Raw genomic sequence first — 22,510 nt, 5'->3', positions numbered from 1 at the left:
CTGAGTCCATGTAAGGGAAGCTGCCTCGACTGGATTATCCAACTCATAAGTACGCCACCACTGATAGGCTACTCCTCGAAGCTAAAAGGCAGTGAAAGAAACCCCACTCGACTCTACTATACCCATAGTGGGGAGGATACGGTGGCACTCTTCTAGAAATCCCTAAGCATCCTCTGATGCTAGACCACTGAATGTAGGAGGGTCGTACTTCTTGTACCTCTCGAGCCTCCGATGCTCATCCTCTAAAGCTGCTGCCCTACACTCGGGCTGAATTAGGGCTACAGGGGGTACCGGTATAACCTCTGGGATATGATCAACCTGAACCTGCTGCTCTGGGCTGCGGGCAGCGAGAGTCTGTGCTCCTCCCCTGGCCTGAGATGTGACTGCAGCAAGGGGAATCAACCCTGCCTGAGCTAGAGTGTTGTACATACTCATGAACTGTGCAAGGGTCTCCTAAAGAGCTGGAGTAGTAGTGGTAGGCGTATCAGGTGCTTATGCTCCGATTGGAGCTGCTGCTGGCTCCTCTATAGCAGCTCGCTCGGGTGTTCTGGCTGCACCACGTGGGCATCCTCGGCCTTTACCCCGGCCCCGGCCTCTGACAGTTCTAGACAAGGGGCGGGTGCCTCGGCATGTTTACATTTGGGCAGGATAACGTCCCGTAGTCTCAAACATAAATGTGTAGGGGATCTCCCGGAATACCGTTCCCTAGTCCCAAAGTAAATATGCATTGCTGGGGGATCTCCCGGAATGCCGTTCCGTAGTCCCAAAGTAAATATGCAGTACAGGAGGATCTCCCGAAATACCACTCCATAGTCCCAAAGTAAATATGCAGCTCAACCTACAGAAATAGCAGATACAGCAAGAAACCTACAGTTTCGACTAAGTTCAAGTCAAGGAAAGCAGGTAAATTCACTAAGCATGCTGCACAGAGTTTAAATAGGCAATTAAGACAAGTAGACATGTTGTCCTAAACTAAACAAAACAATTACATATCCTTGTGTAGCTCAGTTAGAGGAAAAAAGATATTTTACTTAATGAAAACGAAGGTCTTCAACAAATAGCTCTTGTACGCACTCGTCACCTCACGTACACGATTCTCATATATCTAACAGTACCTTATCCTAAAAGGAGTTCCCCCACACAAGGTTAGGCAAGCCACTTACCTCGAACCAAGCTCAAATCAATCCGTAATAATGTTCTTTCCATGAATATCCGGCTCTGGATGACCCAAATCTATCCAAAACCAATTAACATATATATAGCTACAAGAAACTAATCTTACTAACGAAATCGAAGCTAGGGCAAGAAATTAGAAAAGTGCCAAAAAATCCTCCCCGGGCCCACGTCTCAAATCGGGTAAAAGTAAAAAAAACATGAACACTCATTCACTCACAAGTCTAACCATACCAAATTTACTCAAATCTGATACAAAAATGTCGATCAAAACCCCAAATTTCGGCCTAAGAACTTTTCTCAAATTTCTCCAATTTTTCATCCCAAATTCGAAATCTAATGGTATATTAGTGGTATATAACCATAAAGGAGTTAGGAATCATTACCCAATAATTTCCTCTGAAAATCTCTTGAAATTTCGCCTTCTACCGAGCTCCCAATTCAATTTTGTCATATGAACTCAAAACCCTCATTTTAACTTTAAAATCTATCCAGGTATGCCCTTCTTCGCGAACGCGGTCAAAGCCTCGCGTCCGCGAAGCACAAAAATCCACTGCTCAAATTTCCTTGCGAACGCAAGTACCCTCCCGCGAACGCGTAGCTTCACTTGCCAGACCCTTCGCGAACGCGTTGTCCTATACGCGAACGCGTAAAAGAAATCCTTAGGGTCAAGCTGTCCTACCTTTCCTCTTCGCGAACGCGTTCAACTCCTCACATTCGCAATGCTTCCACTGGCCAGACATTCGCGAACGCGAGCTCCCCTTCATGAACGCGAAGAACAAATCTCTGCAACAAAAATACCAGAAAATCTGCTATCTTTCCAAAGTCTAAAATGATCTGTTAACCACCCGAAACTCATCCGAGCCCCCGGGACCTCAACCAAACATACCAACCAATCCTAAAACACCATACAAACTTAGTCAAGCCCTCAAATCACATCAAACAACGCTAAAATCACGAATCACCATCCAGTCCAAACTTTAAGAACTTGAAACCTCAACATTCAACAATCGATGCTGAAACCAACCAAACCACTTCCGATTGACCCCAAATTTTGCACACAAGTCATATTCAACACTGCGGACCTACTCCAACTTCCGAAATCGAATTCTGACCCCGATATCAAAAATTTCACAACCGGTCCAAAACTCCAAAAATTCGACTTTCGCCATTTCAAGCCTAAATAAGCTGCGGACCTCCAAAACACAATCCGTACACACCCCTAAGCCCAAAATCACCAACGAAACTAACGGAATCGACGGAACTCAATTCCGGAGTCGTCTTCACACAGTTCCGACTACGGTCCAAATTCTAAGACTTAAGCCTCCGTTTAAGGACTAAGTGTCCTAAAACACTCCAAAATCCAAAATAAAACCTCCCGGCAAGTCACAATAGCAGAAATAGATACGGGGGAATAAGTTAATAGGGGATCGGGGCTCTAACTATCAAAACGACTGGCCGGATCGTTACAGAGGAAACATACACACACAAAAAAATATTGTCCACAAAGAACTGTTCGTTAAGATACCATTGCATTAAATACTTTTAAACTATAGTATATAATTATCTAACTAGCATGACAAAATTGATCATTTGCGTAAGTTTTGATGATGTCCTTTTATTTTAAACTCATATACTATGCTAATGTAATAATATTTTTCGGTATTTAGATAATTGTTGTATTATTATACATAAAATTTCTCTCATTAATCAATATTATTGTTCCTTCATATAAATAAATGTTTATATCATCACGTGCATTATAACGTCCAACATACGTTCATAGATACTAGTATTATTTCTAAATGCGCACATATGAACTAGTTATGTTAAATAAAAGTACCTCCCCGCTATTAGTAAAGTTTTTTTTTTTTGGTTTCCCACCCGGTGTCCGGTACCCACATTGGGGCCCGACTAAATTCGAATTCGCGTCGGAAAGTCTCACATTGGAGGTAAAGCACTCCCTAACAAAGGCGACTCCATACACAGGGGCTCGAACTCGAGACCTCTGAACTCTGGTTAAGGATGAAGAAGTACTTACCATACTACAACCCTTGTTGGTGCTGTTAGTAAAGTTCACTATAATAAGATTGGATAGAAGTAACATGACAACAGAAGGGAAAAAGGATTTCATGTAACCAATACGTAGAAAGAAGACATGCTGCTTCAAAGGATGTAAAGATGAATGTTTTGGAGAAAAGAAAAGTAAAGTAAACAAAATAAAGAGAAATATTAATTTTGTACATCGCCAAAGCTTCTCTTATATAAGGATCATAATTCACTTGATGGAGCAATACGTATTATTATTAGGATTTATATGTTGTTTATCCTGCTATAATTTTTTGGTGTACATTTGCCTTCAATATTTATTGTGTAGTAGGGTATAAATCACTTTTTACCCGCGGCTGAAATTATTTAAATCCGGTAGCTGCAAAAGTATATAAAATTTGTACTATATTTTTTGTATGTAACATATATATATATATATATATATATACAAACAATATATAAAAAATACACATTTTTTGTTTATTATTTTGAGAACGGATATACAACAATGTTTTCCCTATATATTAAAATTGAGACAACAGGGACATAATGTTTTCTCATTATTACCCTAATTTTTATATAATGTAACAACAAATAATGATTATTCTCTATATTCAAAATGAGTGAATGCCGCATATTAACAGGAATATGACTAGCCAGTAAAATAGCAAAATTCTATTTAACTAAATATTTTGTGATAGTTTTTTATTTAAATATGATTTAATTTCAAAATAACAAGCATTACAATGTTTTTCCTTAATAAATTTGAATGTTATTCACCAACTCCAAGTCAACGAAGCATAAGGTATAACAGTCACAAAAGTACTTGAACTTTAACATGAAAGTTATTCTCTAATTACTAATTTCCTTTGAGGTTCATAGAGGTATTTGTCGTTTGACTATTTCTCTTTGACATTTATATTTACACTTTTTTTTTTCTCTTTTTGATTGAGCAAATAAACATCTAAATAGGTAAAGAAGAAAATACCATTAAATGCAAATTCCCCAAAAAGGAACCCTTCTTGTAGTGAACGATGAGAAGTAATTTTCAAAAGAGCAAAACAACAAAAGAAGTTGTGCAAAAGTCATATTAGTTGTTAGCCTCATCACATTTATTACTCATCCTTTGCTTCTACCGATTTTCCAATTTTGAAAAATTAAATAATTCCATATAATGTAAGATTTACAAAGATATAATTTATCTCTAATTACTTGAATATAACTTAGCTCTGTCGCAAACAACCTCTCTATCTTTCCGGTGTAGAGGTAAGGCTGCGTACATCCTATCCTCCCCAAATCCACTTGTGAAAATCCACTAGGTTGTTATTGTTGTTGAATCTCTAACTTGAATAAAGAAAAAAGAATCATAATAAAATTAAGAACTAGTATAACGAGAAAATTTAAATATGATGATGTATACAGTCAAAATCGAGCTTGCCCTGGAACGTGGCAGGTCAATTTATAAAGAGGACTCCCTTACTATATAAAGGGGAGTTGATAATTTATAAAGAGATCCCATTTTTACGCAATACAAAGCAATATAAAACATTTCTCTTAAGCTCTCAATACTCTGTTACTTTGTTCATATTCTCTGGTGGAATATTCGTTTGGTTCGAGGGCGACCGAGCTCAAGGCCCAAAGCTATACATTTCCTTTGGTTTGCTTTTATTTGTATTTTCAATCAATATCAATTTACGTAATTTCTCAATTTGTGCCAAGTAAAATTACGTGTCCTTAAAACCACATATAAATTCAATTGTTATCCGTTTTTAGGATAATTTGGCGCCCACCGCGGGGCTAAGGATAATAGTGATTACCTGGTAAAAACTTTCGTAACACACACTATTTTATACTTGCTCCTTGAACTATCTTTGATTACAAGATTTAAAAAATGTCAAACTCCCAATCAGCACCTCAACACATTGACAATGATCTCAGCCACCACGGCGAAAATGAGAACATTGCACCTGGAAACGCTATACCCCTTGCTGGCCTCGATGGAATTCCGAATGTAGATCCAATCGACGTCAGTTCACATGTAGCCATCAATTGAAATTTGGCCGTCGATCCCGAAAGCAATGTCCGCGGGGGTCCCCGATCAGCTACTCAGAGTGCGCTGGCAGTGAGGATAGCGGGATTAGCCTACGGGTGATCTTCGAAATGTTGCAGGCTCAGCAGGCAGCGATAGCCCAGCTCCAAAACCAGAACCACACACCGAGCAGGGTAGAATTCGAGCCATCCCAAGAAATTGTACCCAGGGTCGAATCGGTTTCGGGGAAGTCGAACGAGAAGGAATCAAAGACCAATCCTGCTATCGTTAAGAAGCTCGAAGAACTAACAAAGTGAATCGAGACTGGGGAAACGAAGATTGAGGAAAATGATAAGAAGGTGGAAACTTATAACTCCAGGGTCGACCAAATCTCGGGGGCACCACCAATATTGAAAGGACTAGATTCCAAAAAGTATGTACAAAAACCTTTCCCCCTGAGCGCGGCTCACAAGCTAATCCCCAAGAAGTTCTGTATGCCCGAAATTCCTAAGTATAACGGGACGACTGATCCAAACGAACACGTCACCTCGTACACGTGTTCTATCGAAGGAAATGACTTAAAAGATAACGAGATTGAATCCATCTAGCTGAAGAAATTCGGGGAGACTCTATCGAAGGGTGCTATGATATGGTATCATACTTTACCGCCTAATTCTGTTAACTCATTTGCTATGCTTGCAGATTCTTTTGTAAAGGCACACGCCGGGGCCATCAAGGTCACAACCAGGAAGTCGGACCTTTTCAAGGTAAGGCAGAAGGACAACGAGATGCTCCGAGAATTCGTGTCTCGATTCCAAATGGAACAGATGGATTTGCCACCGATCACCGACGATTGGGCTGTTCAAGCTTTCACTCAAGGTCTCAATGTTCGAAGTTTAGTAGCTTCACAACAGTTAAAGAAGAATTTGATCGAATATCAAGCTGTCACTTGGGTCGATGTACATAATAGGTATCAATCAAAGATCAGGGTCGAGGATGATCAATTAGGGGATACTTCTGGGTCCGTTTAGCCTATTAGGCCCATAGATAGAATCAAGAGTGATATTGACCAAGAACCAATATCAAATAGAGATCGATATCAACCGTATAACAAAGACCACAGAGGCGGCGGATCTGGGTGAAATTCTGCACGAAGTGAAAGGAGAAATGATCGAGGTCAAAGTTTACGGGGACTCATGAGTAAGAGCGGCTTCGATAGAACTATCGGTCCCAAAGAAGCACCATGATTATCGGAGTACAACTTTAATGTGGATGAAGCTGCCATCGTATCGGCCATTGGACACATCAAAGATACCAAGTGGCCTCGACCTTTGCAAACTGATCCAGCACAAAGGGATCCCAACCAAATATGCAAATATCATGGCACAAATGGCCACATGACGGAGGATTGTCGATAACTGAGGGAGGAAGTAGCCCGTTTGTTCAACGACGGTCATCTTCGAGAATTTTTGAGTGACAGAGCTAAGAATCACTTCAGAAACAGGGATTCCAACAAACAAAACGGACAAGACAAACCCCAGCATGTCATCCATATGATCATCAGAGGGGTCGATGTTCCCCAAGGTCCGATGATGAAACGCACCAAAGTGTCGATCACAAGAGATAAACGAACTCGGGATTACTTACCAGAAGGGACCCTATCTATCAACAACGAGGACACATAAGGAATCATGCAACCTCATTATGATTCACTAGTAATTTCTGTACTTATGAATAAAATTGGAATTAAACGTGTGCTAATTGATCCAGGTAGCTCGGCCAACATCATTCGATCGAGGGTCGTAGAAAAATTCAGCCTTCAAGACCAGATCATACCTGCGGCCCGAGTACTGAATGGATTCAACATGGCTTGCGAAACTAATACGGGAGAAATAGTGTTGCCGGTAAACATTGCCAGTACCATCTAGGAAACCAAGTTCTATGTAATCGAGGGTGATACGAGATACAACGCCCTGTTTAGAAGACCATGGATCCACAATATTAGGGTTGTACCTTCGACCCTTCACCAGGTATTAAAATTCCCAACACCAGAGGGGATAAAGACGGTTTACGGGGAACAACCCGCCGCAAAGGAGATGTTTGCTGTCGATGAAGTAATTCCGGTATCAACACTCTCATTGACAAAGGACTTAGGTTTGAAAGCAAAACAAGATACCAAATAGCAATCATCAATGCCAGCTTTGACCTAATCGGACAAGCAAGGGATGGACGAAGATGATGACTTTGGGGTTCCTCGATCTTTTATCGCCCCTGATGATTTCGATGCTACCAAGTCTACGTTCGAAGAACTAGAGAAGGTCGTGCTGATCGAACATCTGCCAGATCGAAAGGTATACCTGGGCACGGATTAACTCCCGAGCTCAGGAAAAAACTCATTCAATTTCTTATAGCTAATATAGATTGTTTTGCTTGGTCCCATCTCGATATGAAAGTGATCCTAGCGGAGATCACTACTCACAAACTGAGCTTGGACCCGAAGTTATGCCCGCTAAAAAAAAGGAGGCCCTTGTTCGAGACCAAACATGCCTTTATCAAGGACGAGGTAACTAAGCTCCTTAAAATAGGATCCATTCGGGAGGTCAAATACCCGGAATGGTTAGCAAACATCATCGTGGTTCCTAAGAAAGGAAACAAACTTAGAATGTGTGTAGATTATACAGACCTAAACAAAGCATGCCTCAAAGATTCTTTCCCGTTGCCTAACATCGATCGCATGAGCGACGCCACGGCCGGCCACGAGACTCTAAGTTTTCTTGATGCCTATTTTGGGTACAACCAAATACGGATGAACCCAGACGACCAAGAAAAAACCTCTTTCATCACTAAATATGGCACACACTGCTATAACGTAATGCCATTCGGATTAAAAAATGTTGGTGCCACGTACCAACGACTAGTAAACCGAATGTTCGAAGAACAAATAGGAGAAACCATGGAAGTTTATATTGACGATATTCTAGTTAACTCACTGCAAGCAGAGGACCATTTAAAGAATTTGCAGGAAACCTTTGGTATATTGAAGAAGTATAACATGAAGCTGAATCCAGAAAAATGTGCATTCGGGGTCGGGTCAGGCAAGTTTCTAGGATTCATGGAATCCAATCGAGGGATCAAGATCAACCCTGATAAGATCAAAGCTATCGAGGATATCATGGTAGTGGATAATGTGAAGGTTGTACAAAGGCTAAACGGGCGCATTGCAACCCTGAGGAGATTCATCTCAAGGTCGTCCGATAAAAGTCATCGATTTTTCTCGTTGCTGAAAAAGAATAACAACTTCACATGGACCTCAGAATGTCAACTAGCTTTAGAGGAACTTAAGCGATACTTGTCGAGCCCACCATTTCTTCACACGCCGAGGGCGGACGAACGACTATACTTGTACCTGGCGGTATCAAAAATAGCGGTAAGTAGAGTCCTAGTCCGAGAAGAACAAGGTACATAGTTTCCAATTTACTATGTCAGTATGACCTTAGGTGAGGCCGAAACTAGATACCCTTACCTAGAAAAATTGTCACTCGCTTTGCTAAGTGCCTCTAGAAAACTGAAACCATATTTTCAGTGTCACCCTATATATGTTGTAACAACCTACCCTTTACGAAATATAATGCATAAACCCGAACTCTTGGGACGACTGGCCAAATGGGCTGTAGAAATCAACAGGTACGATATTGAATATCAACCCCGAACGGCCATTAAATCTCAAATTTTGGCAGACTTCGTGGTCGATTTTACACCGGCCCTAATACCGAAGTCGAAAGGTAGGTTTTGGTAAACTCGAGAATATCTTCGAGAATATGGACCCTCTTTACGGACGGTGCTTCGAACGTAAAAGGGTCCGGACTTGGCATCGTACTGAAGCCGCCCACGGGCAATATAGTTAGAAAATTTATTAGAACTGTAGAATTGACTAACAAGTAAATGGAACATTCGATGTCAGGGAAGAACGATTCAAAGGTACTTGGACAAGCTACAAGTAACATTGCATCGTTTCAAAGAATGGACTTTACATCACGTGCCCCGAGATTAAAATAGCGAAGCCGATGCCCTTGCAAACTTAGGGTCGTCGGTTGAAGACAACGAGCTCAACTCGAGGCGGTCATACAGCTTATGAGGTCGGTAGTGGAAGAAGGTCACGCCTAAATAAACTCCACAAGCCTGACTTGGGATTGGAGAAATCAATACATAAAGTATTTGAAGATCGGAAAGCTTCCCTCGGATCCAAAGGAAATGAGGGCCCTGCGCACAAAAGCAGTCCGATTTAGCTAGTCTGAGGATGAAATCTTACTCATAAGAACATTCGAAGATCCGCTAGCAATATGTCTAGGATCGGGTGATACCGAGTACGTTTTGAGGGAAGTCCACGAAGGCACATGCGGGAACCACTCTGGCACCGAATCATTGGTTCGGAAGGTAATCAGAGCCGACTATTACTCGTGCAAAGATGCAAAGGAACTCGTGCAAAAGTGTGATAAGTGCCAAAGACATGCTCCGATGATTCATCAACCGAGAGAGCTGCTGCATTCGGTTTTATCACCGTGGCCGTTCATGAAGTGGGGGATGGACATCGTCGACCCTCTTCTATCGGCACCAGGTAAGGCTCAATTTGTTTTGTTTGTGACTGACTATTTCTCTAAGTGGATTGAAGCACAGGCATATCAGAAGATCAGGGAAAAGGAAGTCATCGACTTCATTTGGGACCACATTATATTTCGATTCGGAATACCATCCGAAATTGCATGTGACAACGGAAAACAGTTTATTGGCAGCAAAGTGACCAAATTTCTGGAAGACCTCAAGATCAAAAGGATCTTATCAACACCTTATCACCCTAGTGGAAATGGACAAGCCGAATCGACCAACAAAACCATAATCCTAAATCTCAAGAAAAGGTTGATTGACGCCAAGGGGAAATGGAGAGAGATCCTGCCCAAAGTTCTATGGGAATATCGTACAACTTCAAAGTCCAATACCGGGGATACCCCGTTCTCATTAGCTTGCGCCGAGGATTTAATACCGGTCGAGGTCGGGGAGCCAAGTATCGGATTCTGATGAAACGAAGGAATCGAATGACAAAGCCATGAATACGAGCCAGGAACTATTGGATGAACGGCGCGAAGCTGCCCTTATTCATTGGCCGCCCAAAAGCAATCGAAAGGTATTACAACTGAAGGGCCAACCTTCGACAGTTTAATATTGGGGACATAGTGCTGAGGAAGGTCACACTAAACACTCGAAATCCAAATAAAGTAAAATTGGGTACGAACTGGGAGGGCCCGTACCAGATTCTCAAAATCACGGGGAAGGGTCCTATAAGCTCGGAATGATGGACAGAGAACAACTACCGAACAATTGGAACATAACTCATCATAAACAATATTACTGCTAAGGTACGACCCTATTTAAATTCTTTCTATTTTTTTACTAACACTTGCAGGGTATCGACAAGGAGCGGCACGAAGCCTTTAGGTCTGAAAGCACGCGTTGCACTATTTTTCCCTTGAACAAGTTTTTGTCCCAATTGGGCTTTTCGGCAAGGTTTTTTATGAGGTAATAGTGGATCGTGCTAACTTAGAATCGAAGGCCGATCACGACTCGGTGTCGAAGACAATACTAACAGTATCCGAGGTTCCTCAAAAATCAACCTCGAATACTGGGGGGAATTTCCCTTGGATGTCAACTTTTTTATGAGGAAGTTACTTCATAATAGCAGGTTCTTGATAGGTGAAATTTGTTGTAAGGGCCAAACGGTCAAACGAACCGTACCTACATAGGTTGCTCGAGCCCTGGCACAAAACATGTACGAATGTGTAATAATTTTTCACAAGAATAAAGAGAAGTATTTTTTCCTTGCAATTATCTCATGTCCTAGAAAAAGTTTTTCTACTTTACAATTCCGTACTTTGATCTATTATGGAAATGAGCCCAAAGGCCGATTGTAATCAGAGTTCGGATAACCACTCCCACACTCGAGGACTGCCATCCAAAAAATAAACTCGAACAAATCTAACTATTGTGCATCGAGGGCATAAGACCTTTTATGCAACCCTCAAATTTTAAAGGCCACGGCCATACCCACTCGGGGACTGTTATCTTAGGCAAGCCTGGATAACTTGGGAAAGCAAGCTCACTGGGCTACACCTGAACTAAAAGGCTACGTCCAATTTAACACGGTTCGGAGGCGTCCGAAATCCGTAACAAAAATAGGCCTTCGAAAAAGAAAAAATTCTTTTACAACCAGTTCTAAAGGCTACCCTCGGCAGAATCTTAAACTTAAGATATTTTTGGGAGAAAAATTCGTTAACATCAAAACCCGATAACGCCTTAACCCAGAAAGGCAATAAAGGAAAGGTTTGTTCGAACCTCGAACACAACCTTATTATTTCATACTAAGGCATTCCAACCTTTGTGAATACGAATGATAAAGCAAAGGAAAAAATTTGAAAGCCGAAAGGGAAAGAAAAACCTTATATTTATACACAATAGTTTTTAACAAAGGCCAAATTGGCCTAATACAAAATCTACAACGGTCGATATGGCCTCAAAGGGATGCAAAAGAAAAATAAAAAACTTAAAGGCCTAAGTGGACTGGTCTTCGTTAGAGGTAGCATCTCCATTCTTGGGATCTTCCCCGTCTTCGGATCCGCTTAGGCTCTCGGAGTCTTCCTTAGAAAAGTCTAACTTCCAGGATCTGGTCTCCTCTGCTTTGGTAGTCTCGAGTTCGGCCACAACATTAAAACCCTGAGCCTGAACCTCCTCGAGGGCTACCCTTCGAGCTTGCCATTTCGTATGATCCACCATACTTCTGGCCTTCGCCTGGATGGCCTCGACATCAACCTTAAATTGGGTCACTTTAGCATCAACTTTAGTTTTAGCCATGGCCACCTCAGATTTGGCCACTTGGAGTTCATTGGCCAAGTTCGTTTTATCAGAGACGACATAATCCAATTGGGACTGAAGCTCCTCGATATTTGTGGCCTGCGCCGAGGTTTTCTCCCTTTCAGCCCGAAGCTGAGACTCGGCCGACTCCAGCGCTGCTTAGACAGCCTCCTTTTTTGAAGCTAAGATGTCCATACACCCCTTGAACTTTTCATCTTCGGCTCGTATATCATCTCTTTGTTTCTGAAGGTCCTTGATCTGTTCGAGCCTCTACCGAACCTACAGAATCGGATCGTTAGTTGTTATGCCCATCTCATCTTCATTATCGTGAAGAACTCGGAATACCTGCTCGTCCATTTCAGCATGCTCATCTCGAGCTGTCACCAAATCTGCCTGAAGCTTCTCATTGAGAAGCTTGTAGGTATCGCTTTTCTCAGTAAAGTCCCAAACCTCAGCCTTGCGCTCCTCTCGGATTCGAAGGAAGGCCTCGTGATGCAACACCGAAGCCTACAAGTTAGGAAGAAAATATTAGAATTATCTATAATTCAAAGTTTAAAAAAGATAATGGAATGGCCCTCGAAGTTACCCGATTTAGAGCGTGCTGGGCCTCTTTGAACAAATAAGATCCCCCTACCGCATCCATCACTGATTGGTCCTCTTTGGTCACCAAGTATCTCAGGTAGCTAACAATTCCTACGGGGGCAGAAAAGACTCGGGCATCCTCCGGTACAGAAAACATTATATTCCGCCTACGGTCGGGGTTGATACTTGGGGCCGGAAATTGGTCCACCAGTCTTGGGCTTGATGCAGATTCAGTAGCTCCTGATGACAGGGTTCTCTTCGGCACTAGTAAGTCACGAAGCCCAGTGACATATCCTACAGCACCGAACTAGATTTTATCCAAGAAGCCGTGAATATCGACCGCCTCCTGAGGGCTCTCGCAAGAATGACCCTCCAACATATTGGCCTCGCAGATCATGGCGTTCGAAAATTGAGAGGATTTGGAGATATGACTCACTCCGAGATCGTCCCTCGGGACATCTTCAGCTACTCGGGAAGCCTCGCCCCCGGTTTCTCCCTTGACCATCTCGGCTTGGGACGGAGTGACCTCAACTTTTTCTGGTTCAGGTACTTCGGCTGAGGCTCCCTCATCAACCCCCTCTGGTTCGGAGAACTTTCGTATCGAAACACCAGCCCGCACACAGGCTATCAGATTTGATCCCTCTTCTTCTTCATCTTCGGACTCGTCTCTTACCTGACGGACTGTGTCCAAAGATAGAGTGATACTGCTCCCCTTGGGTTTACGGTTTTTCCTTTTCTTTGGCTTTTGATTTTCCGAGTTCGGGGAACTCAAAGCCCTTTCTCTCTTCTTCTCTTTGGCCTGCTTCGGAGTAGGTAGTTGGGAACAGATTTCTTCTTCATATGGGGGCCTCATTTCCACATCCTTCCCAAGGCCTACAAAGGAAAAAAGACGAGTAAGCCCGAGAAAGTCGCCCGAATGATAATCATTCAAAAAAAAGAAGCTTCCTATGGCCCTTCGACAACTCCATCCACGAACGTTCTAAGTAAGGTCTATGTGACACTAGGCTTTCGACCCATTGCTTAAGTTCCAGAATTGGTTCCGGCATCTGGTCATATATACAATACTAAAACATATATGAGCAAAGGAAACAGGAAGTAAAACAACAAATCAAAAATTCAAGGTGAAGTGTACTTACGTTCATGTTCCAATTCTCAGTGAACGACATATCTTCAGCAGGGATCAGGTCCGAAGTCTTTATTCGGACAAATCGGTCCATCAGCCTCGATCCCGAGACTCGTCTATGCTGGAGAACGTGGCTCTATTGGCCCGGTGGACAAGCTTAATCAATCCCCCTCAATAGAGCCAGGGAGTAGAGGCGCATGAGGTGATCGAGGGTGAAAGGACATCCCTCGATTTTGCTTGTGAAAAAACGGAGGAAAATGACTATTCTCCAGAATTAAGGGTGGATTTGGCCGAGGGTGACGTCGTACCTCTTGCAAAAGGTGACGGTGATGAGGTCTAAGGGGCCTATCGTGAAAGGGTAAGTGTAAAAACTTAGATACCCCTCCACGTGAGTGATGATCGATTCCTCAGGAGTAGGAACTATTACATCATTGTTCACCTAGTGACACTCCTCTTTTACCTTTTTGAGGGTGTCTTTGGTAATGGTGCATATATAACTCGAGACCGGTTCATATCGGCCCGACACCGCGGGAGTCTTTTCGAGATTAAAGTTAGCGTTGGTTGGGCACCCTGGCAGAACGAATACCTCAGGGTGGGGTTCCGCCGGAGCCTCATCGCCAGCGGGTCATGATGAAGAAGCGGCCTCCTTTTGCGGCACGATTTTAGAAGTTCTAGCCATTGATGAACAAGAGAAAAGAGGATTGGGAGGATACGCGGTTTGATTAAGGTTCAAGGAATTTGGGTGTGAAGATTGTAAAGCGGAGAGACTTGTTGAAGAAAAAGCAAAAGGTAGGGAGGACTTTGAGCGTAAAAGTTTGAATGAGGAAAGGGTAGGGTTTTTATAGGTAGCTGGCGACGGTTCAGAACCGGTAGAGGCTGATAACAACTGACAGGCATTTAATTCCTCGATACCCGAACCGACAGGATGTTTCAGTATCCACTTGTCGCTGATGTCATGGTCCGGTTCGTCGCTTACATCATGACCCATCGAGATGGGATTGGAAAAGTTCATATCGTTTCTCGTCGTCTTCTCTCCGAGAAACGAGGGGACTATATGTATACGGTCAAAATCGAGCTTGTCCTGGAACGTAGCAGGCCAAGGTTCGACCCCATGTTATATCGGACCGTGGTGTAAAGATAGATTGTCGAGCTCGTGACCCAAAGATCGATCAAGACCGAGGTTGGCTAAGATCGAAACCAGGCAGGATAGAGATCGAGCAAGATCGAGGGAAGATTACTTAGCCAAATAACGGAAAGCCAAATTATCCACAATCGGACGAGGATCACGGCAGAAATCTCGACGTATCAAGAAGAGGCCGATTAATTAGCTAATCATGAGATTTCTTACTGTATTTAAAATTGTATCAAGGGTAGGACTCCCCTACAATGTAAAGGGGAGCTGATCATTTGTAAAGGGATCATATTTTTACGCAATACAAAGCAATATAAAACATTTCTCTTAAGCTCTCAATACTCTATTATTTTGTTCATATTCTCCAGTGGAGTATTCGTTTCATTCGAGGGCGATCTAGCTCAAGGGCCAAAGCTATACATCTCCTTTGGTTTGCTTTTATTTCTATTTACAGTCAATATCAATTTATGTATTTTTTCAGTTTGTGCTAAGTAAAATCACGTGTCCTTAAAACCACATATAAATTCAATTGTTATCCGTTTTTAGGGTAAACAGATGATTACATGAATTTTATGATGAATTCGATACTATAGAATTAAGGTGTATTGAAAAAAAAAAAGTAAATTAACATCTTGCGAAAAAATTAATTATAATGAATCATGCATATTTCTGTTAGTGTAATCAAAAAAGGATTCACAGTACTTAATACTTATCATAGTTAATTTGGAATTGAGATGCACCAACCTGGTGGATCGTTTGAAAAAAAAAAAAAGGATGTAGTGATATGTTTGACCAAAAAATTCAAACAAATCAACTTTCAAAGTCAGAAATATCAGGGGTAAAAGTGTAACTTCATATTAATATTCATTTTTGTTTTTGTTTTGGGATTACAAATAATCTTATTACAACTATAAATACCCCAAAACAAAATCCTATGATATAAATTCAGCTGTTATACTTCTCCCCTCTGCCTCGGTTTGTTTCTCACTTCCCAAAGAGAACTAAGACAGACATCAAAATCTGTATGTATATGCGTGCATATACATACAGTCCATAGCTTCGTAGTTTCTTTATATTACTTTTCTGGGAATTCGTGAAAAATTGAATCTTGGATGATCATTCTTTCAGATCCCTCAGTTTTGACTTGGGTATATCTTCTTTTTATCTCTAAGCTTCTCATTTTATATGTAGACGTGTTTTTTTTTTTTTTTTAAATTTGTGCATTTGTGTATTGATGTTTTCATTCTGGATATCTGTTAAAGTGCTTGGTAGACCAGATTTGTTGTGTGAAGATAAGTTTTTTTTGGATAGATTTATTAGTGTGTGTAATGGGGTTAATAGTTATCTGGTACCTTGGTACCTATGTTGGTGGGAGGTAGCAGATATCCCGTGTGTCTGGTGGAATTAGTCGAGGTCTGTCATGTGGAATTAGTCTGAGGTGTTAGCAAACTTGCCCGGATACCATGGTTATACAAGAAAAAGGGGGGGGGGGGGGGGGGTTAATCTGTGTTCTATGAGCTTTTGTGCAAAATTTTGAAGATATAGATTGACATTTGGTAGGCATCTGTGCTTTTGTTTTCATTTTTCTGTTTTTCTCTGACATTTTATGGGTATATGTTCTTCTCGACTTTGAGCTATTTGGTGTATGTTATAAGTTTTGATAAGAAGATCCTGTGAATTTTGGATTTGATGATTATTCAGAGGTTAAAAAATATGAATTTTTTGGTTTGGATTTTCTCATTGCCTTCTCTTTTCTATCGACAACTTAGTTTACATGTTTTGTTCTGAGTTTTAGTCTTTTCTCAGAATCAAGGTTTGTTCCTTTTCGGTTAACTGTGTATAGTGATTTTTCTTGAATTATACTATTTTTTTTTTCTGCAAAAAATGGGCACATTAATTGCTTATATGCCAGCACATGGCCATGCTGCCTGGAAAATTTACGTTGTGCTTTGGGTTTAGGGTTTACGTAAAGGAAAGTAGTGGATGCTTGTTTATTAAATGTCTGCGGAGAAGTTGGATTTTTTTGTTTTTTCATGCGCCAACTTTTTGTGTTTGCAGCAGTTTGATGGGATTCGCAAGTACTAGACAAAATCAGATTGGCAGGTTAAATTGGTAAGCCGTTATCCTGCTCAGTAATTATGAACAGTTGATTCCTTTTGTTGCCTTGGGTAGGGTTGTTTTCAATGCGACACGATACTATAATTTGCTTCGCCTATGCCACTTGAACTAATATCTATCTGATCAGGCACAAAAGATCAAGTATTTGTGATGTATCATAAAAATAGTAGAGAAAATGATGGAACCTGCCCGAGACCAGGTTCTATCACCTTGTAGAGTGTCTCGGTTACGTAGGCCAGGTTCACTGAAGTGCTACTAAGTAAATATCTAGTCGTGGAGATAGATCACATATTTCAAGAATCTAGATTTGTTTGACTAGCTTTGTGCTTGCACCACATTACTCCAGTCCATTGTTCACCTATCGCGTCCTCTATAACACAGCTTATCAATGTGGGTATCTCGTTAACCTTCTGTTCTTAACCAAAAAAAAAAAAATAGGGAACAGGAGGTAATTATACTTGATGAATAAAAGAACAAGGGACAAACAAGCACAGAAGGATAAACCATGTGATAACTAAGAATGCAGCCTGAAACCCCAATAACAATGTGGTTGTTGAACCTATGGATCTATCAACATCTGGAGTGAACAGTCTACTGGTGTTCCTCTGGAAATTTTTTACACTAAAGTGGCAACTTTTTTAGCTGGACCTCTTATATATGATACATTTTAGTGAGATCTGAACCTTAAAACCTTCCCCTTGCCATCAGGATTAGAAGATAACGTAAAATGTTTATGCGCCATGCAATTAGAAGTAGGAGAGATGGAACTTCCTTTTCAACTTGTTTCTCCTCCATGTCTATATTTGTCATGGGAGTCCAAACGATTAGGTTTTCGTCTGTTAATCATTGTTGGAGGCAACCTTGCTATTCTTCTTTTCTTTTATAAGGTAAGCTTGCCCAAATCATAGCCTTTGCAACCGCCTCCAAGTTTTCTATATATGGTGCTGTTATTGCCTCAGCCACCAATAATTGTTCAACTTTGGTAGACTTGAGTTGATTACTGTTCCTTCTATTCAACATTTAAAGCAGTAGCTTATACCTATAGGCTAGAAATTTGAAGTGATAAAGGTGGTCTGTGAATTGCTTGAATGCTCACTCTATTGTTGATAGGACATTTTGATCCTACAATCCACATATGCAGATTTGACAATTTTGAGGATGTGTAACTGGTAGTCTGGTCTTTTTGGTTTTCCATTTTGGATTGATGTCGAACTCACCTTACAGTCTTACACTTGGTGATAGTTTCACTTATCAATCTTCAACTAATATTTGACATTACACATTTCCATTTCACTCCTCATGCCAAGTAAAGCTCTACCGATTTGAGCTTGAAATGGAGATGTGGGATTAGAAACTTCTCATAATTCTCGATTGTAGTTGACTGCTTGATCAAAGACAATTTTAACTAGCAAATTCTTTATAATTATTTCTTATCATTTTCTGAAAATTCTTGTCCTTAAAATTCTTGGTGTTTTATTTTAAACATCAGTGATTTTGATGTTGTCACAAATGACAACTGAGCTTTGAGGATGCCCTGAAGTAAGCTAAATCATGAAAACAAAGAGTAGAGAGCTTTAACATTGTCTTCACGAAAAGAAAAAAAATGAACATTTTTAAAAGGCTACTTATTACATTTGGGAGGTAAAGTCTGCTGAGCATTTGACCCTAGATTCTACAAAAATGCCTTAGATATGCTGTACAAAAATGAGCGTCTCAATGATCAGTTGGTGGTGAAATAAATAACCGAACTTTCTTCTGTCAAGTTGATACAGTAATGTATAAGGACATTGAAATGAGCTTCCGGATGATCAGATTAGCCATTTTCCAATACTATAGTTAATGCTTTTAAGCTACTGCATATAAGGAATTAGGTTCTTTATATAGTAGTACAGTACATTGAATCAAGCATACACATTTCCAACTTTTTTATGTGAACTGACTACTTCCTATTTGTGCTCTTTGATAATTTGAGAAATTATTTCTGTTGGAGATCATCTTATACTTGTCGGAATTAAAACGTTAGTTATTGTTGTTACACACCGTTAGAAGCATGTATGTCAGTGTTGGGTAGGGATAAGTGTGCAATTTAGAGAACCTCTAGTTTTAAGGACTCCTGTTTGCTTTAAAAGACAAATTACGTATGTCGTAATGATATGGACCCCGATAGAATAGAATGGATATAGAGGGTTCATATAGCCGACCACAACTAGTTCGAGATTGAGGCATAGTTGATTATTTAACTGTGTTATTTTGTTCAACTTGGTATATTTTCAGCTTTTCACCATAACTGTATTATGGTGGAGTCATTGGTTGATCTATTTCATATCTTATATGTAGTATTTTTCAGTCACACCTTTCATCTTTTCTAACTTATACTCTGGTCATCTGTATACTACTAGGATTTGTAGTTGAAATAGATTGTAGTTGATGATGTTTGGATGGTCAGTCTTTTCCTTTATCTTGTACTTTTAAATGCCAACAACATTTTTTATTATGGTATGTCTTGAATGTATTATTAGGTTTCGAGGTCCTTTGGTTTTTAAGTAGATTTACTTTTTTAGTTACTACTTCCCTGTACTAGACTAAAAGAATCTAGATGTGGAGATTGTTTCATCTTCTCTACCTGTCTATCGTGTTTTGGTTTGACTTTTGTATCTTTCAATTGCCATTAAATGCATGATTTGTTCTAACTGCTATAAGGGGTTATCTGTCAGCAGATCAGGCCTTATTATTATGTATTACCCAAACAATAGGTCATGTTTTTATGATAAACAGATTAGCCGTTTGAGAATTGTGGTATCTTTGGTTAAATTGGAGTTACCTTCTTTTTAACTGTTCCTGGAGTTCCCGAATGAGACAAGTTGTATTTGTTTTTCTCAGATTGTTCCATTCCATTAAAGAATTGGCTGGATGGAGAGAGACCATCCAGATATTGCCACCCCTGGAAAGATGGATCAAAATGATGTTCAAGGTTCTAACCCTGACCTCAATAAGGTCAACAGCGAGCCAAATGCTTTGCATGTTTCTACTTCCCCCGACATCACGGAGACTCCTACTGAGAAACCTGCAGAAAAGGTTGCTTCTTTAGCAGGGGAACAAGAAAATCAGATCAGAGAGAATGAGGAGAATCATAGTGAAAATGCTCAAAACCAGTTGGTGCTTTATGATCCTGCTGTCTCTGCTGCTGGTGAAGTTGAACCTCTCCGTGCTCGAAGAAACTCCTTCCCGAATTATACATCTAGGGTTTTGCCATCTGTAGGGGCATTTACTGTGCAGTGTGCTAGCTGTTTCAAATGGCGGCTCATACCTACAAAGGAGAAGTATGAAGAAATAAGGGAACACATACTGGAGCAGCCCTTCTATTGTGAAACAGCTCGTGAGTGGCGCCCTGAGGTATCGTGTGATGATCCACCTGACATCACTCAAGATGGAAGCAGGCTGTGGGCAATTGATAGACCTAACATTGCTCAGCCTCCTCCAGGGTGGGAACGGCTTTTAAGAATCAGAGCAGAAGGAGGCACCAAGTTTGCTGATGTGTATGTCTTGCATTTCTTTCACTACTCATTTTACTGTTAATACTTAAATACAAGTGATGCTTTCCTTTTAAGCTATGAACCTTGGCACCGATGTGCAAAATAAATGCTGTGGTTCTTTAATTTTTTTCCTTGTCATGATTTACAGGTACTATGTTTCGCCATCTGGCAAGAGACTTCGTTCCATGGTTGAAGTTCTAAAGTATGTTCAATTTATCAAGTTGAACTGGCTTTGCAGAACATGTTTCTTTTCCTTATGTCTTCTTGGACTGGTCTAAATTGTTTGCACTGACAATAGGGAATATGTGTTTTCATTTGCATTTCTATTGTGGGTGTCGTTTAATGCTCTCCTCTTCCCCAGGCACTTGGAGGAACATCCGGAGTATGTGGCGCAAGGTGTACAGACGTCACAGTTTTCATTTCAGATCCCAAGACCTCTACAGGAAGACTATGTTAAGAAGCGTCGTCCACCACCTTCACGTGATGGTCCTTCTGATGGTATGGATGTGTATAAGACATGCTTAAATTAGAAATAAGATCTAGCATTATGATGATGTTTGCATGCAACATGCCTGGAAAAAAACTATACTTTTACTTGTTATTTGTGTTTGTATTAATTGAATGGTAATAAGATTTTCTGCTTGGGAAAACTACAAATTTCATGACTAAAAGCTGCCGGAAAGGAAAAGTAAAAGAAGAAATAGTCTTCCTTTAGGATACCGTTTTACTCCTCTAAATGTGTTCTATGACTCATATATCTGTCTATAATGAATCAGCATTCACAAGTGAACGCTTCTAAGATAAGAACTTTTTTGCTAGAATGGTATCATTGGGAATATGACCAAAGATATTTAATCTACCTGGACATCCTAATTGATATGAACTCTTATGCCAGAATGGTATCATGGGGAACTTCTTGTTGGTTAATAATCTACTTAACATCCTAGAAGGATACCTCACTAGTGGTTCTTGCCTTTCTGCAGTTAGCCTTTTTACTTATCAATAAAACATTGATCCATCATTCTACTCTATTTTAGTCTTTGTTGCGTTCTAGCTTGTTGTCTCCTTGCCCGTAAACAATACTTTTGTCAACCTTGTAATATTAAAATTGGTTAAGTTGGACAAATTGAGTGGTGTGTTGTAATTCTAGATTGAAAACCTTGTGACTAAGTTTTGTATATCGTGATCTACTCTGGTATGTCCTTGAGATCCATATAAACTAATCACTTTTTATTTGTCCAAATGCTAATTTTATTATCCAGTTACTTGAGCTTCTTGGTAGAATTTTCACTTACAACCGGCTCAAAATTCGTGCTCATTACTGACAAGCATATCTATTGTTGTGACAGTTAATCCTATCTCATGGGTCGCTCCAGATGGCAATACAGGTTTACTGCTTGGGGGAGCCGGGCCGTCTGCACCTTCTGATACAGCCCCTTTAGATGTACTGGACGGTAATGCTCCAAAGAAACCTAAACTGATGGGTGACAGTGATTCAGTTATCTAAGTGAAAGTCGATGATTTTCATCTTGTTTGTTTTGGGGCTTATGATCTCATGAAGTCTATGATGCCCCAAAGCAACTTGTTGTAACTAGGATTATGGTTTTTTGATGGCTATATGCCGAGGTTTCTGGTTGTTGGTGTAGTTTGAGTGTAGGAGATATGAGCAGAATATAGACGACATACTCTTTAAGACTTTTGTTCTTTGTTAAGTTTAGCTGAAAATGTTGTTATAAGACAGAAAGAATGCTTTTTTGGTTGAAATATAGTAACTTTTTTTTTATGGTATTGCTGGAAATCTGATATTCATGGTTCATTTTGCTCATCCGTTGTGTGATTTTCATACTCAACCCCCCTTGACATAAGCTTTT

The 22,510-nt window shown here is 40.5% G+C and overlaps 1 protein-coding gene across 2 annotated transcripts; it reads left to right on the top strand.

Moving 5' to 3' along the window:
* The first annotated feature begins 15,913 nt into the window (after positions 1–15,913).
* On the top strand, positions 15,914–22,427 carry LOC109242780 (methyl-CpG-binding domain-containing protein 2-like). 2 transcript variants are annotated; one of them, XM_019409637.1, is made up of 6 exons: positions 15,914–16,136; positions 17,050–17,100; positions 19,987–20,642; positions 20,788–20,841; positions 21,001–21,137; positions 21,989–22,427. In XM_019409637.1, the coding sequence occupies exons 3-6, from the start codon at positions 20,017–20,019 to the stop codon at positions 22,144–22,146; spliced, it is 975 nt and encodes a 324-aa protein (XP_019265182.1). In that variant the 5' UTR covers positions 15,914–16,136; positions 17,050–17,100; positions 19,987–20,016; the 3' UTR covers positions 22,147–22,427. The 2 variants fall into 2 exon arrangements, with proteins under 2 accessions (XP_019265182.1, XP_019265180.1); XM_019409635.1 differs by having other exon boundaries at positions 17,047–17,100.
* The last annotated feature ends 83 nt before the right edge of the window (positions 22,428–22,510 follow it).

This window comes from Nicotiana attenuata, unplaced genomic scaffold (assembly GCF_001879085.1).
Source record: "Nicotiana attenuata strain UT unplaced genomic scaffold, NIATTr2, whole genome shotgun sequence".
Taxonomy (NCBI): domain Eukaryota; kingdom Viridiplantae; phylum Streptophyta; class Magnoliopsida; order Solanales; family Solanaceae; genus Nicotiana; species Nicotiana attenuata.
Note: the sequence above shows the minus strand (reverse complement) of the source record. Positions and strands in the feature narration are given on the sequence as shown.